This window comes from Hyperolius riggenbachi, chromosome 5, assembly GCF_040937935.1.
Source record: "Hyperolius riggenbachi isolate aHypRig1 chromosome 5, aHypRig1.pri, whole genome shotgun sequence".
NCBI lineage: Eukaryota > Metazoa > Chordata > Amphibia > Anura > Hyperoliidae > Hyperolius > Hyperolius riggenbachi.
In genome coordinates, this window is record NC_090650.1 from 273,697,418 (window position 1) to 273,714,049 (window position 16,632).

The following is a 16,632-nucleotide window of genomic DNA, read 5'->3' on the forward strand; positions in this document are numbered from 1 at the left end:
ACTCCTCAACTCCGACTACACAGCTCTGAAAGGTTGGAGCCCAAATTACAATAAAAACAGTGCAATTCAGCAGCCAGCAATAGGTGGCAGCTAAATTGCATCTTACCCCTGAGACCATGGAGGCCTGGAGTAGGAATAGTCCCCGTCAGGAAATTTCCCAGGTGCCCTTTTTGCATGTATGCCTCACAATAAAGCTAGTTACTCAACGTGTTTTTTCATTTTACCAAACCAGTGAAATATCTCCAAAATAGTGGATTATTTATTTAAACTGATATTTATTTAGAATGAAAAGGTTGCTTTTGTATTCTGTGTAATTTAACCTTCATCTGTCAAATTATTTTCTTCTCTGTTTTGTGCTGCTTGTCATGTGAACAGGGCCACCATTTCTAAAGGGATGATTGAGCAATCCTCCTTCCCCCCAATGAATAGTGGTCCCTGGAGTCTGTGCAGAGTATTTGCAGCAGACTGAACTCACCTGTCAGACTGGCATGCTCCGCCAATCAGTTTGTGTGCTTCAGTCTTCATCCCCGCTGGCTGCCTCTTCTCCGTGACCTGGCAGCATGTACTCTGCAGGGACTCCGGGGACCACTATTCACTTGGATGGATAGCTGGGGGAGTCTGCTAGCTGTCTCAAGAGCAACAACCAATACTATGGGGGGGGGGAGGGTTCAGAAAAAAAGGGCCTGATTTATACCGCTTTGAGGGGGAAGTAAGGGGTATAAGAGTTGCTGGTCAGGGAAGCCCCTTGTAATGTTTGCTTAGGGCCCCATTGTGACTAGAACCCGCCCTGCATGTGGCTGCGGAATACTGGTAAATGTTTAGTGGCATTAACATGAAGCCCTCTCATCCCCAGTCCTTCCAACCCATAGGTACAAAGAGACTGAAAACCTTGTAAAAAAGATATGATACATTCATAAATAAAGGAGGCGAGCAATCGGAGATAAAATACGTAAATAAAACGTTTTCCTAATTGAATTGGCAAATTAAATAGCTGTTATCTGCTGTCACATGACCCTTGGCATCAGCTAACAGAGCTGAGTCTATGGATGGGACAGAAGTTTTCTACTACTGAAGTTTATACCAACAAATCAGCCAGGAAATTCAAAGTGGTCCCTAATCCGGATGTAGTAACACTGAATGACCTTGGACTGCTGCAGTCTCCAATCCATTAAGTGTACATGATCTCTTCTATAGTTTGGAAACATTAAAGTTCGGTCTGCAAAGATACAAGTTCCATAGGGAGCACACTGTAATTTCAAGAGATTCCATCACCAAGTGGCGTTGCAGATCACATCTTTAACTGCATGTTTTTGCCATGAAACAGCCAGGAACCTAACAAGGAAAGGTAATAAACAAAGGGGTTCCACTTTTCCTGGAAATTCCCTTCAATAACGATTTGTGCTAACAAGTTTAAGGCAAATGAAATAACCCTTCTCAAGTGCAAAAAAAAAAGGACAGTATAGGATTTCCCTAGCGTCTAAAAATTCTGTGACGAGACAAATGCAATTTATTTCCAATCACATAAAAATGGAGGTGCCCATTGAAACACAGAGCCATCACTGTTTTTTACATAGTAGTTGGTCTTACCTTTCGGTTGGCGCTGAGATTGACTGCTGGAATTTGAAGAGTGACTTGATAGTCTGTGCTTTTGTTCATTTCTTCTGCCAGAAGGTTAGCTTCTCTGACCAACGTGTTCGCTTTTACAATTTGCTCCCTGAGTTTAGAAAGGCTCTGTCGAAAGAGCTCATCTCTGCAATACACAACACAGAATTTCACAAATAACATAACTCTGAATCTCCTGAAAGCACACCTACAAATCAGGTCCACCTTATACTGTTTAGGAGGAACTGGGGATGATGAGTAGAGGTAAGCCTATGCTTATTGTACAGTAGTACTTCAATAGATCAGGTAAGGATCGCTCCATGTACAAGTTTAAATATTTATTAAATCTTACAGTACAGGACCATAAAAATGCATCTCCATACATAAGCAATCGGCTCCGGAGTTAACCCTCAGGTTGATGAACCTCCTACTGTGGTCTGTGACTCCCCATGATATATGGTCTGAGGTCCATGGACATCCTATCATGTTTTGCATGAAAAGGCATCTTTATGCTAGTAGAATTATCTTGTGTGCCAGGTCAGAGCGATGCATGGCGTTTTCTCAAGTTCTAGAACTAATGGCAAATGTTGGCCAGTAATGTAAGTGCTTTGATTTGCATGGGCTTTTTAGTACTTTGGGCCTTTAACAGTTTTAAGACACAACTCCATACTCATATATAACCTCCTGTCATGTGATCCTACCTCTCCTCTGCCCACATGCTCATTTTCTGCTGTGTGGTTTGAGAGCTGTAAGAGAGGCGGTCACTGCTGTGCTGGTGCTGTCTATCTGGGGACAGCTGTTGTCGCAGCTGTTCTAGCTCTCTTTCATACATGAGTCTCTGTTCTTCCAGTGCATTTCTCTTCTCCTCCATATACTGCTTCTCCAGTACTTGGACAACAGTGTGAACAGGATCTGAAAGGAGATTGAAAAAGTAAAACTCTGCATCTGCAGCATGTAGCAATGAACTAGGTGCATCATATGAAGTCATTCAGAACACTCCCATAAAACACAACCATTTTGCTTTTTTGTTAAGAGACAGTAACTGTGTTTTTAATGTATATACATTAATTTTATAGCTTTCACAAAGGTTAAAAAATAAAAAGCACAGCAACAAGCATGTTAAAGCATACCTGAAATGGGCAAAAAGTTTTTAACTGAACGCATTCCCTATTTAACTGGGGTGTGTGTATTACCTAGCACATACATAGCTTACTTCTCATAAATATAGATCAGTGATCTGCAAATTTGGCTCTCCAGCTGTTACAGAACTACAAGTCCCACAATGCATTTGCCTTTATGAATCATGACTGTGGCTGTCAGACTCCCTCAATGCATTGTGGGACTTGTAGTTCCGTAACAGCCGGAGAGCCAAGTTTGCAGATCACTGGTATAGATGATGAGTACTCCCTGACAATATGTTTGGGCAGAGATAACGGTCACCCGAACCTTAACCCAGTTGCAGCAGCAGCCTTCATCCCTTTCCTCCCACAGTGTTACGTCAAACCCTGCCCACCTCACACCTGCTAGCCATGGCTAGAAAAAAGGTAGGCAGGGTTTCATGTAATAAGGTGGGTGTAAAGGGCAAAGATTGGTATTGCATTTTGGTTAAGCTCTGGATTGTCGGATTTGCATGAGTTTCTGCAGCTATACAGATAAGGAAGGAGGAAGGAATAAATGTTACCGTTGGGGAGTACACACATCACAGTGCATGAAGATGTGCTCATTTCAGGGACCTTTTTCACACTTCTGGCTTACTTTAAAACTGTACAAAAACATATGCATATCGCCAAATATGCAGGCCATGCTGTTCATAACATGACATTAAAAACATGTTCCAGTGATCAAAAAGCATATTTGGCTTATAAAGGTTATATTTTATTACTACACGAAGCAAGATGCGGCTCAGCTTCATTCTCCACATGTTTGTATGGATTTTCACCGAGCACCCTAGTTTCCTCCAATGCCCCACAAACATAATAATAAATTATTTGATACCCTCTAAAACTGTCCGTAAGACTATGGGAACCTAAACTGAGAAGGATATGGATTTTCCCTTTTAAAAGAATACCAGTTGCTTGACTCTCCTCCTGATCCTGTGTCTCTAATACTTTCAGTCACAGCCCCTCAACAAGCATGCAGATCAGGTGCTCTGACTGAAGTCAGACTGGATTAGCTGCATGCTTGTTTCAGGTGTGTGATTCAACCACTAATGCAGGCAAATAGATCAGAAGGACTGATAGGCAACTGGTATTGTTTAAAAATAACATCCATATATAGGCCCATACACACGTCAGATTTTTCCGAACGACGGGTCGTTTGAACTTCCCGTCATTCAGTCGCCAAATCGGGCGTGTGTACAGACCAGTCTTATCACCCGAATTCGGAAAAATCCGACGTGTGTATGGGCCTTATCCCTCTCAGTTTAGGTTCCCTTTAAACAATGACTATTGTAGGATGTAGACTATGGTAGGGACATTAAACAAGGCCTATAGTAGGATGTAGACTATGGTAGGGACATTACAAAGTGACTATAGTAGGATATAATGTAGGGACATTACACAATCCCTATAGTAAGATGTAGACTATGGTTGGGACATTAAACAAGGACTATAGTAGGATGTAGACTATGGTTGGGGCATTAAACAAGGACTATAGTAGGATGTAGACTATCGAAGGGACATTAAACAAGGACTATAGTAGGATGTAGACTATGGTAGGGACATTGGTCTACATCCTACTATAGTCCTTGTTTAATGTGCCTACCATAGTCTACATCCTACTGTAGTCCTTGTTTATAGTAGGGACATTAAACAAGGACTATAGTAGGATGTAGACTATGGTAGGGACATTAAACAAGGACTATATTAAGATGTAGACTATGGTTGAGGCATTAAACAAGGACTATAGTAGGATGTACAGTATACTGAGCAGGTCTTCAAAAATCCCTATTGATTCTCTTTCAAATGTAGGTCTATACTTGTGATGCTTATTTGCTCATGTGATAGATTTGTAAAGCAGTACGTTTTCAATTTCCTGGTCATGTGCTAAAACAGGAAGTGATTACTGCAATCAGCACACTCCAGATCGATCAGCTGATTAAACAGATCATGTTTATCCATGAGTCCTTTTAAGGCAGAGATGTCAAACTCAAGGGCCGAAGTTCTCACACATTTTTGGCTCAGCTCAAATTAATTGATGGGATTGAATCAGCAAGGGTGTGGTTCATTAAAGGGGTTCTGTATGGGTTTTTAAAAACAAAAAGTGTCACTTACATGGGGCTACTACCGGCCCCCTGTCCCGCCCCGGCCTCAGCAATCCTCCGGTTCCCGTGCCGTGGGTCACCTCCCAATTATTCATCTAACTAGACGAACGCCATTGCATCTGCACTGCCATGGCTGCACACGTCCTCTCTCCCACTCACGTCTCCGGGAGCTTCCTGCGCAGTTGATTTAGACAAACACCCCCACCAGTACCATTTGGCCAAGCAGACAAAGCAGGCCCGTGCAAAAACTAACATTAGACCTTTGTTGCGGTCATGGTTCAGGTAATCGATGATCTCACTCCAGCGGGCAGGAGGGAAGAGCCTGTAGAAAGACATCCACATAGCAGAGGTCCAGCAGCTCTCACATTCATGATGTGTTTCAGTTACTTCTTCCTCAGCACAAAACCACATCAATCAGACACGGTTTCCAAAAAATACGCAAAGGCAAGGCTAAATAACAACAAGGCATGCATTTTCTAGTAAACAACTTAATAGAAGGTATATCTCCCCTTTATATTAACTGCAATTATCTGCAAGAAAAACTGTACATTAGTTTCTAGTCAGTCATTAGAAAATTTGGCCAGCCACACATTCAGTCCCACTAATATGAACTATGGCAGAGTTCCCCAACCCTGTCCTCAAGGCCCACCAACAGTACATGTTTGGAAGGAAACCACAAACATGCACAGGTGAGGTAATTATTGTCTCAGCAGAGCTGATTAACTACCTCTGTAGATTTATACAAAACATACACTGTTGGTGGGCCTTGAGGGCAGGCTTGGGGAACACTGAGCTATGGCATTGCAGACTTCACAGCATTGTAGTGCCAATGAGTTATTGAATATTGGATGTGCTAAGGGCATCATGCAATCAAAAACAGGAGACTGAGATGGTTAAGGTACCGATACATCTAGAGACTTGGTGGTCAATTGACCATTCGATTCGATAATTATTATGGAATCGGATGAAAATCCGTTCTGCCAATGCATGGCCGATAAACAATGCGAACCATTTTCGGGCCAAACATGTCGATCGGACATGCTACAAGATGTCGGGCCTTTGTGGTCGATCGAGTGCGCCGCCCGCAGTAACGTCGAGCAATATCAAGACAAGCCACAAATGCGGCGAACCCCCCAGCACTGTCCCCCCTAATGTTAAATGTGCCCCCAGTGCACTATACTTTTCCTGTCCGCCGTGGCTAATCCGCAATCTGCATACATGCGCCCCACATGGTTGCTGGAGTAATACGAGCGTATTTTAAATTAATGCAAATGTAAATTAGACCCTTTCAGGTTCAGTAACTGATGATTTTGCCTGTTCCAAGCAGCATAAAATTAATTAAAACATTTGTATCAACTCAAAAGAATTAGCATCTCTTTGACTATCTCTAGCAGGAGGTAGCAGACATCTAATGTGAACAAAAACCATAGGGGAAAAAAGTGCCCCTATGTGGTATTTTGGAGGGGTTCCCTATCCTCCTCCACTGGCACATTCTAGCACTGAAATCCCTGAAAAATCGTTTGTCAACAGGTTGTGCCTGTGCAGTGGCACAGAGCTGAGCAAAGTCTAAAGCACTGAATGTGCTATTTTACCAACCTGACTTTTATCGAACAGCCTTTAGTGGATTTAAGCCATAGTAGAATGCAGTGAATTATTCAAGATGCCCACTTTTACTGCAATTTTTCTTGTTTAAATCATTTATAGATGAATATTGTAAAATAAATAAGCAGTTGTATTAATTATGTTATTTTCACTACATTTCCATTGCCTATAGCTAAAAGTATTACAGGCAGAGGATCAGCAGGGTTGCCAGGCACTCCACATTGTATAAAAGTAAATAAATATGGCAACCTTCATATCCCTCTCACTTCAGTTGTTTTTTACATCTTTACAGGTCAGTGTACATTTAAAAGCAAACAGTTATTTTTTTGAAATGTAAACTTCAGTTACAAAGGTAGTTCTTATAATTTGTGCTAATCAACATGACTGCCTTGAGAATTTGCCCTGTTCAATGTTGTGTTCAGTTGGGCTATAAGCAGAACTGCAAGTGGTACAGACCTACAGCAAGCCATGAAGCACATGTGGTCTGTTAGAGTAAGGAACCCTTTTCACAAGAAAATATGCAAATAGCCAAACTCTATAAAGATGTTTTCAGCAGTGTACAGTTGCGTGCAGCTTTCTGCATCGCTCTAGTATTTTCTTCACATGAACTTTATTTACATTTACTTACCATTGCTGTTCAAAGCTTTCATGATCACTTCCATCTGTGCAAATTCATAATTATAGTCTGGTTCGGAGGAGGCTTCACTTGTTGCATCTACATCAATGTCAACACTGCTAGCTTCTTTCTCAAATTCTTTTAGCCAGTCTTTCCTCTTCCTCTTTGGCAGGTTTAACCTGATGAAACATGCTTTTGTTATTATTTATAATGGAGAAAACACCCCTGAATCCTATATGAGAGGAAGGTAAGCAAAAATGATTACCTGAAGAAATGGTTGTTTCCCCACAGGATCCTGTCTCCATGCCACAAGGGGGTTCTGGAACAAACCTGCACCCCATTTACACATGTCCTGCAGGAAATATAAATGATTAGATATAAACAGACAGTGGATGCAAGCTTGTCAAGACGTCTATCCCATCTACGGCAAGTAATTTTCTATCAGATGGAAATCTCCCTGATTCTACACTAAGAGACACTAAGCAGTCTTAAATCCAGATCCATCAACAAAAGAGAGACCTTCTCCTTTCAGCCACAACACAAATTACAACCAGACAAAACTAAAATGATTTTTGCTCAGATGGGACAGACAGATCTCGGGGGAACTCAGCTCATCCTTAAAAGATTTGTTCATCTATTTAAACCCACACTAGGGCTTTTGCAGAGTTTATCATTTATTTGTCTGGCAAACACAGACAAATCAAACATTCTTGAAGTTTTGTGGGCTGACCACAGCCCAATAATGGTCCATTGTAGTTCTTTCATACACAGAAAATAGACCTTTAGGAGGAGATTCAGTGGTTCATTTTTATCTGAAAAGGGGTCCTTAGAGCAAGCTTAAAATCATCTGTCAAACTACTTGACAGATAGTTCAAGTTTAGTTTAACCCCCAGAAAATTTCAAGTAAGCCCTAAATCCCACCATATGTGGTCGCTCCATTCAAATTGATGCCAATGAAAAGAAGAATACGACTCAGAAAAGTCTTATTAACTAAATAGAACAAGCATAGTCTGCCTGGAACTGAGCTTCACATTCAAGTAAATGTTATAGATCATATTTGAGTATAAACTGATTTACTACTCTCAACATACCGGTAAGTTGAAACCCGCTTAATGAGACAAACACAGGTATTGTTAGATCAACAAACCTCAAAGACACCTAGCGACTAATCTGAAAAATAATCACTATAAACCACAGACCCTGAAAGTTTGTACAAACCAAAGGCTCCCTACTTCCCACCTTAACAAAGACACTTATTGGTAGATTCTTTTCTATAGAGTCTTCATGAGAATTTCAGAAGCCAGGATATAGATGTAATCACATGAATAGTCTACATCTCCCAGCATGCACTGCAGCAGACAGGGGTGAGTGACATCATTGCGGGTATTTGTGGCACCGGTACAGACAAGATGGTGGCCTTCATATAGACAGAAGGCTACTACGTAGCCTCGTGTAGATAAGTGAATGCCTGCTGGCCACCCCAAAAGCTACCAGCATTTGCAGACCTCCCTTAGGGGTAGGTTCAATTTATATATTTGTTATATGTGGTGGTCTGGTCCCTTTAAACACATTGCCTGGCAGTCCTGCTGATCTCTTGCCTCTGTTATTTTTAGCCATAGAACCTGAACAAGCATGCAGATCTGGTGTTCCTGACTGAAGTCTGACTGGAGTAGCTGCATGCTCGTTTCATTCAGACACTACTGATGTCAGTAGTGTCTCACTACGGGATGCCAGGGAACTGGTATTATTTAAAAGGAAATAAATAGGCCAGCCATATCCCTCTCAGTTTAGGTTAAAAAAAAATAAAATCAACGTACATTTCAAGATTCAAGCCGAAGAACCCACTATTTTTGTCCAGAGAGAATAAATTGGCAGTTGTCTGAAATAACATGTTACATTTGATATTATTGTATTCTTCCTTCATTCACAGACAGCAAGCATAAGGTTATGTAATAGTCAGATCGCCAGACCACATTCCTAGTATAACCTATTCACCAGTGACATTAGCTCCACACAGAGAAATGAACAGGTTTTCCTTATAAATCAGCCAAATAAATGTTGGATGCATCCAAAGTGTTTTGCACTTCCTCTGTGTCTCATGTTCCCTATTCATTCCTGCTATGTGTGTCACTCCTTCCATCTGCCACCCAACTCCTCCTCCAAGCTTCTAAAAGTGAGAAGCACCACTGTCTGGCTCACACCCTGCCTGGCACACTACAGCTCCCAACCCAGAGCAATTGTGCTGGCTCACATGTCAGACATGCTGCTGCAGGATCAAATCACACTGTAACACAGAGCCTGAAATAACACACTCTGCTGCTTTACATAAAGGAAGCTGTTAAATTTGCCTTTATACTACATGTACCTCCAACGTATACATCATTTCTTTTGTTAAGAACAAACATTAAATAAAAGTGCAAATATTTTCACCTCCCTTTCATATACAATGAAAGAATAGCATTTGATTAATCCACAGTCTCTACCACTCCCATGAAATTTGATGCACTTTCCAAGAGTTCCTAGACTAGGAGTGTATAATGTGTATTCCATAAAAATAATACATTTGGATGTTTAGCTGTACTTTCCCTTTTTTTTTAGTTTTATTGACTATAACCAAATATATGATCCCAGGTAATGACAGCTTATACAATATACTTTCTACTTGCCTGCGGAGTCCAACCAACATGAGAGAAAGCTGTGGGCATTAAAGGACCACTATCGCGAAAAAAGTAGACAGTTAAAATCTGACAGACCCGACAGGTTTTGGGCCAATCCATCTCTATATAAGGGATTCTCAGGGTTTTCTTTGTTTTCAACAGAATTTCCTGAACAGCAGTTTAACTGGCAAAATAGTAAGATCCCAGCCAGCCTCCCTAATCACTTGCACACTATACTGTCAGACTTTGCAACTACTGTTCAGGAAATACTTCTGAAATCAAAGAAAACCCTGAGAATCCCCTATGAAGAGATGGACTGGCCCAAAACCTGTCGGGTCTGTCAGATTTTAACTGCCTACTTTTTTTGCGATAGTGGTCCTTTAAAGAGAAACTCCGACCAATAATTGAACTTTATCCCAATCAGTAGCTGATACCCCCTTTTACATGACAAATCTATTGCATTTCACAAACAGACCACCAGGGGGCGCTGTATGACTGATTTTGTGATGAAACCCCTCCTACAAGAAGGGTACTCTGGGCAAACTGCCACAATGTAACAATGTTCACAGACAGGAAATGGCTGTTTACAGCTGTCTAACAGCCAAAACAGCTAGGAGCAGCTACATAACCTGCCCACAGTAAAAATGTCACCATGTGATAAGAGTCAGAATGTAAATCAGGGAGAGGAGAGATTTTACAATGGGCAAACACTGACTAAATCATTTATACATAATTATGGTAAAAATGAAGCACTTTTTTATTACATTATTTTCACTGGAGTTCCTCTTTAAGCTTTGTACAAACACTACACTCCTCATTCGCCACAGGACGCCACTCGCTTGGCCAGCTCTCATTGTCCCTCATCCTGTCTCCATAGAGCAGTATACAGAGCTGGGCTAAAGCCAGGGATCAGGTCTGTACAGTGCACATCCGCAGAAACATCACCCTAGCAAAGGGGTTAGCAGTTAGCACTCTTGCCTTGCAGCACTGGGTCTCCGGTTCAAATCCCAGCCAGGGCACTATCTGCATAGAGTTTGTATGTTCATCCTATGTCTGCATGGGTTTCCTCTGTGTACCCCGGTCTCCTCCCAGTTCCCAAAAACATGTAGATGTCTAAGCAGCAAAATGTGAGTGCACCCCTAAGTAAAAATATCAAAATTCTGGGTAAAGTGTGAATATTGTGTGCCGACCATGCTTAACACCATCTAAACCAAATAAGCTCATCTTGGGCTCATCAGACCCCAGGACATAGTTCCAGTAATCAATGTCCTTAGGGCTCGTTTCCTTATGTGCGCTTTGAGCTGCACTTATGGAAATGCGATTGCAGGGACATCAGAGAGTGCATAGACTGCACTGTCTGATCCTCCCATACATGCACTTTGATTCACCACTGAAGAACCGCAGCGGATGGTTGCACACATGCTATCCTATTCATAATAAATGAATGGGATGGCAAGCGCCACCTCTGGCAGAATCACATGCAACGCAGAGCCGTGCTGATGCACAGCTCCTGCATTGCATATAGAAACGAGCCCTTAAGGTGGCCACACACCATACAATTTTTTAAATATCTGTTCAATTTAAGAATTGCATTCAAATTTTCTGACTGATTGTAACATTTCAAAATTATGACCAATGTACCACACACCTATGTTAAATTTTTCCCCAATTATGCTAAAAATTATTGGAAACGATTAGAAAATTGCATGGGTGTGTATATTAATAAATTGACAATCTAACACACACCATACAATCTTTAGAGAAATTGAAGAAAAATATCTGGCCTTCCGGATAGATAAAAATCAAAAAGAAAAAACAGGAAATCCAATCGGATTTTTCAGTCGAATGAAAAAAAAAAGCTTTCGATTTTTTGGGGAGATCCAATAGTTTTTATCGAATTGCCGTAAAATTAGATCATTTTATTGCATCGTGCGTGGCCACCTTTAGTCTGCTTCAGCAAACTGTTTGCAGGCTTTCTTGTGTATCAATATTTACAAAAATGCGAGCAGTGTATTGACTTTTGTGCGATGCTGTACCTAATGCTGGATACACACCATGAGTTTCCGCGTCGCATGCGGCCGTCGATACGCGTCGATTTGATTATTTCCGAACATTTCCGAACGAATTTCGATGATTTTTAGGTCGATTGCCATGTAAAGTATGGCAAATCGACCTAACGATCCATCGAAGCTTGAATCGGACATGTCGGAAATAATCGAATCGATGTGTATCGACGGCCGCATCGAACGCGGAAACGCATGGTGTGTATCCAGCATAAGGTAAGCACAGAGGTATATTCATGCTGGATCCACATAGCTCTGAATTGTTTGTCTCCTTGTACCCCCAAGCCCCTGTAATGTTCCCACCCGTCACCCTCCTCCTCCTGCCTTCTCTGCTTCCCATAGAGGAGGGAATGAAGCGGGAAAGAGGGTATGGAAGGGTGATGAAAGGGAACATCACAGCAAGCCTGCCTCTTCCTATCTGAAAATTTTACTTCAGCTAAAAGTCAAATATGAAAACTACTCTTATTCAACAGTAATACCAGGTGGAAGGATTGATTTATTTATGAAAGGGTTTGAGCTACTCAATTCAACAGAATTTAGATTTTTTTTTTTTTAAACTCAAGGTAGATCTGTATAAAAATGTGAGAAAACTGAATGCAAAACACTTTTTTTGTGTGCAAAAAGAGATTTTGAAAAGCATAAATTACCAATGGACACAGCCACTGATGTTTTTACCAACAAAAAAGATAGGACCCCTGGGCTTTAGTCTATCTATAAAATGAGACAAGAAGGTACTTGAAATATTGGATATTCTGAGAGAACTATCCGAGTTATCAGGAGAACTAACTGCTGAGGTAACCTCAGAAATGAATGCCCCACAGACGGAGACAGGAACCCCTAGACTGCAGGTGTGCACATTGCTACAACCTTTATACTGGGCAGAGAACACAAATAACCGATTGAAAACTGATCATACCCCAGTCCTTTTAACATTGTACTGCTTGATGCAGTATAAAACTAACTCACCACCTGCTTACTGAAAAGCTACCGCCAATCTCTATCATACTTCAATAGGTAAACTACCCGAGTCCAGGGCTGTAACTACCGGGGAGAAGCCTCTGTGACCACAGGGGGACCCAGGGCTATAACTACCGGGGAGAAGCCTCTGTGACCACAGGGGGACCCAGGGCTGTAACTACCGAGGAGAAGCCTCTGTGACCACAGGGGGACCCAGGGCTGTAACTACCGGGGAGAAGCCTCTGTGACCACAGGGGGACCCAGGGCTGTAACTACCGAGGAGAAGCCTCTGTGACCACAGGGGGACCCAGGGCTGTAACTACCGGGGAGAAGCCTCTGTGACCACAGGGGGACCCAGGGCTGTAACTACCGGGGAGAAGCCTCTGTGATCACAGGGGGACCCAGGGCTGTAAGGGAGCCCCCGACTATTACTTCACTCCCTCTGATAAAGTGGTCCATCCTCCAATCAGGTGCTTTTGTAGCTACACTTGTTATGAAGATGATGATGTCCACAATTGTATTATGATCCTTGCAAGATGGCCCCCTGGTTGTGAGGGTCACCAGGGGTAGGCAAGGAAAAAGATGTAAACATTGGGGGGCACCATCGAAGTTTTGCTGGGGGGCTCCATGATTTGTAGTTACGCCACTGCCAGAAACTGATCTAAAGTTTATTAACCAGCAAAGAAAGGGTGGAAACATTCACAAAATCGATCAAGGTGATTAAATACCATGTTCATGTCTCTGGACTATTACACGACTCCTACTGATGAGTATGTGAACTATTGCAATTCGCAATGTATGTGTGCTTATTGTCTCAGACATTGTACTGATTAGAATAATAGCACTTTACATTTTCCACGCCGCTTCCTTTTCATCTGTGGGTAGCGTATATAATGCAAGAATAATTAAGTGTAATACACAAAAAGAAACTGAGGCTCCCCAGGCAGGGCTAAACAACTATTATCAGACACATAAATCAACCTTCCTGGCGCCCAGTATAGAAAAAAGAACCACAATTAAGTAATAAAACCAAACTCCACTGAGCTGGGCAGCATCTTACAACCCCCACAGGACAGCCGTCCACAGAGTGTATCACACATAACAATGTAACAGTCATCATTCATAGCAGATCCACATATGGCTTGTCAGGGACATGATCGTTCTACGCAGCTTTTAATGATCACCACATACTAACTCCAGCTGAGAAGTGCATAGAGGACAAGAGTACAAGCCCATTATGCAGATGACACATTATTAAGGGGGATGCTCATAATAATTACAATCAATAATTGTATTCACATCAAGCAGAAGAACACAGCTTATAACCACTCCCTAAAAACAAGTTAAGTATTACAGAGTCATTCTCATTCACTGCAGTTAAGAGGATGGACACATTAGCAGGTAGCATGACTAAGATCAGATGACTCATCTGAAACAATCATCTACTACTGTGGACATTGTACACCTTCCATAGAGTGCTAATCGTGCTTTTTTCCCTTTGTACTGTCTATATATGGTGTATAACCATTGACCACCTCTGCTCATGTACAGGCTGGTGTTACACAAGCAGCAGCTGCCTCATAACGCCAATGACTGGCAGGTCTTTTGTACTGCTGTACATCTGGTATGGCTGGACTGCACCTGAGTAATTGCCCACCATTTGATGTGCATGGACAGCTTATTTTGTACATTCAACTTGGACTGATCAGGAACTGTTGTATGGACAGGGTTATACTTCACGAAATAATCAGAAGGCTGAAACAAATGTATGCAAGCATATACGTAACGCAATCACACTGAGATAAAAAATGTATCAACTAGGTTCTTCAAGTGACAGCTACTAAGCTACTAATGCTATGCAATAAATCTACCCATAATGCTAAAGAAAGAAGTACACTTTATTCATTTCCTCAATGTATTTTTATAATTCTTTACATCAGACTTCTCATAGTGCTTTTGAGAGACATTGGGCCATAAGCAATTCACCTTTTCTCCTTAGTTTTCTCCAAGGATAACATTTTTTATCTTCTATATGAATTAACTTTTTAGCACTTGCAATGGAAAAAGTACCAAAGAGTAGGCGAATAAGTACTGTCAAAATTATTCTGAGTATGAGTTTGCTTGCTGGTGGTGTAAAAGGCATTTTATTTACCAGTTGTGAAAATATCAGCTAGGAAAAAAACTGAACTGCATATGGCCCATTGTGTCTGCTGAAGGTTCAGGGAGGGGGAGATGGTATATAGCTATGAAACAGATTGTTGGGCACTTCTACAGACTGGTAGTTAGGCTCCTGGTTAATTGCAGCTATTACAGCTTTTCACCAATACTATTGTCAGTAATTTCTGCACACTGCCACTGTTGACCACAATGTGCTTGCAGCTCCTTTATGGTGCCTAGGCTTAACCTTCCCTTCAAGGCTAAACCCCTTCCCAATAACAACGGTAACCCAAATCCTGTCCCCAACTTGAACCCCTTCCTGGCACTTATTTGTTGTATTTATAAAGCACCAACATTTTAATGTCAACCTCAAATTTAGCCCCTTCCAGAGAGTACGCCTAAAAGTCCAAATGGGAAAATAATCTAGGGTCTAGCAGCTGTTAGGATTACAGGGGGAATCTGCCAAAGATACATTTTTTCCTCCAGTACTGGGTTCCCGCTAAGTTATCCTACTTGAATTCTCCCACTTCATTCAGAAGTTTTCGAAGTTGTGAAGGCAAGGAAGATCTACATCAGACATTCTAGTCCTGCTCCAAGCAGTTCTGTCTCTGGTCTAAAACTATCAGCCTCCTTCATTCGCTGTTTGGAACAAATATTCCTAAAGACCCATGGGATAGCTCAAAAGCATATGAAAATTCCTCTCCTTATTGTTGCACAGCACAAGCTACTTAAGACTGCCGCTGACATATCTAGATATGTGTTTTTGCATAGACTGTGTTTTCACATCCATACACTACGTCTAAAGGCATTGTACAAAACTACCTCCGTCTGCCGCCATCTATAGCCATTTTTGTTTCCCCATATTCCTATGCCACAGACGTCTAAAAGGCGTTTTGTACAAAGTTATGGGTTAGTGCTAATTTTCTACTTGGCTTGAAATATGCCAGTACCACGGAAAATTCTGGCGGTATATAAATAAATAATAATAACAATAATACTCAGTAAGCAATAAGCTTAATAAATAAGCAAAAAGTTCCAAGTTGATGCAAAATTATGCAATTATTACTGTAAAAGTATGCAGCTTGAAAATGGACCAATCAAAAGCTTTCACTGCAAGATCTAATTAGTCCATTTTATAATTGCAACTACTGTACAATTAAAAACCTACTGATAATCATTACTGCAGAGTCTGTACAAAACATACAGTAGGTTCATGTCTTACAGTATAATACGTAATATGTTTATGCCTGGTACACACAATAAGATTTTCTGGCAGATTTACTGCTAAATCGTTTATTTCCAACATTTCCAATCTTATTTCCAAACTATGTTTCCGATTAATTTTCCATAAAACTGATCGGAAATCAGATCGGACATGTTGGAACTAATCAATCTGGCAGTAAATCTGCCAGAAAATCTCATCGTGTGTATCCGGCATTGTACATTAAACACACAAGCATTTTGTACATTTTACATGCAACAAGAGAATCTTTTCACATTTAAAATATGTTCTATCCATTCACCAGTCTGATGAAGGTTAATTAAAATAAAATTAACCTACATAATAAAATAACATGCAAAAACTCACACTGACTAAAAAGATGTGAATGACACGCTACTTTCTAATAATACGTTCTCATTTTGGGACTTTCTTCCCATATGAAATTTCTCTATCTCTGAACACAGTAAGTGATGTCACAAAGTGCTCAGTATGAT

At 41.2% G+C, this 16,632-nt stretch overlaps 1 protein-coding gene across 4 annotated transcripts in view; it reads right to left on the reverse strand.

Moving 5' to 3' along the window:
* The window catches only part of KIF13A (kinesin family member 13A), a 164,899-nt gene that overhangs the window by 77,369 nt on the left and 70,898 nt on the right, over positions 1-16,632 (reverse strand). For all 4 annotated transcript variants that reach the window (XM_068236944.1, XM_068236945.1, XM_068236943.1 and 1 more), the window contains exons 13-16: positions 7,348-7,434; positions 7,095-7,261; positions 2,304-2,514; positions 1,588-1,750 (exon numbers count right to left, since the gene is read on the reverse strand). In XM_068236944.1, coding sequence (XP_068093045.1) covers positions 1,588-1,750; positions 2,304-2,514; positions 7,095-7,261; positions 7,348-7,434 — 628 coding nt within the window. The remainder of the gene's footprint in view (positions 1-1,587; positions 1,751-2,303; positions 2,515-7,094; positions 7,262-7,347; positions 7,435-16,632) is intronic.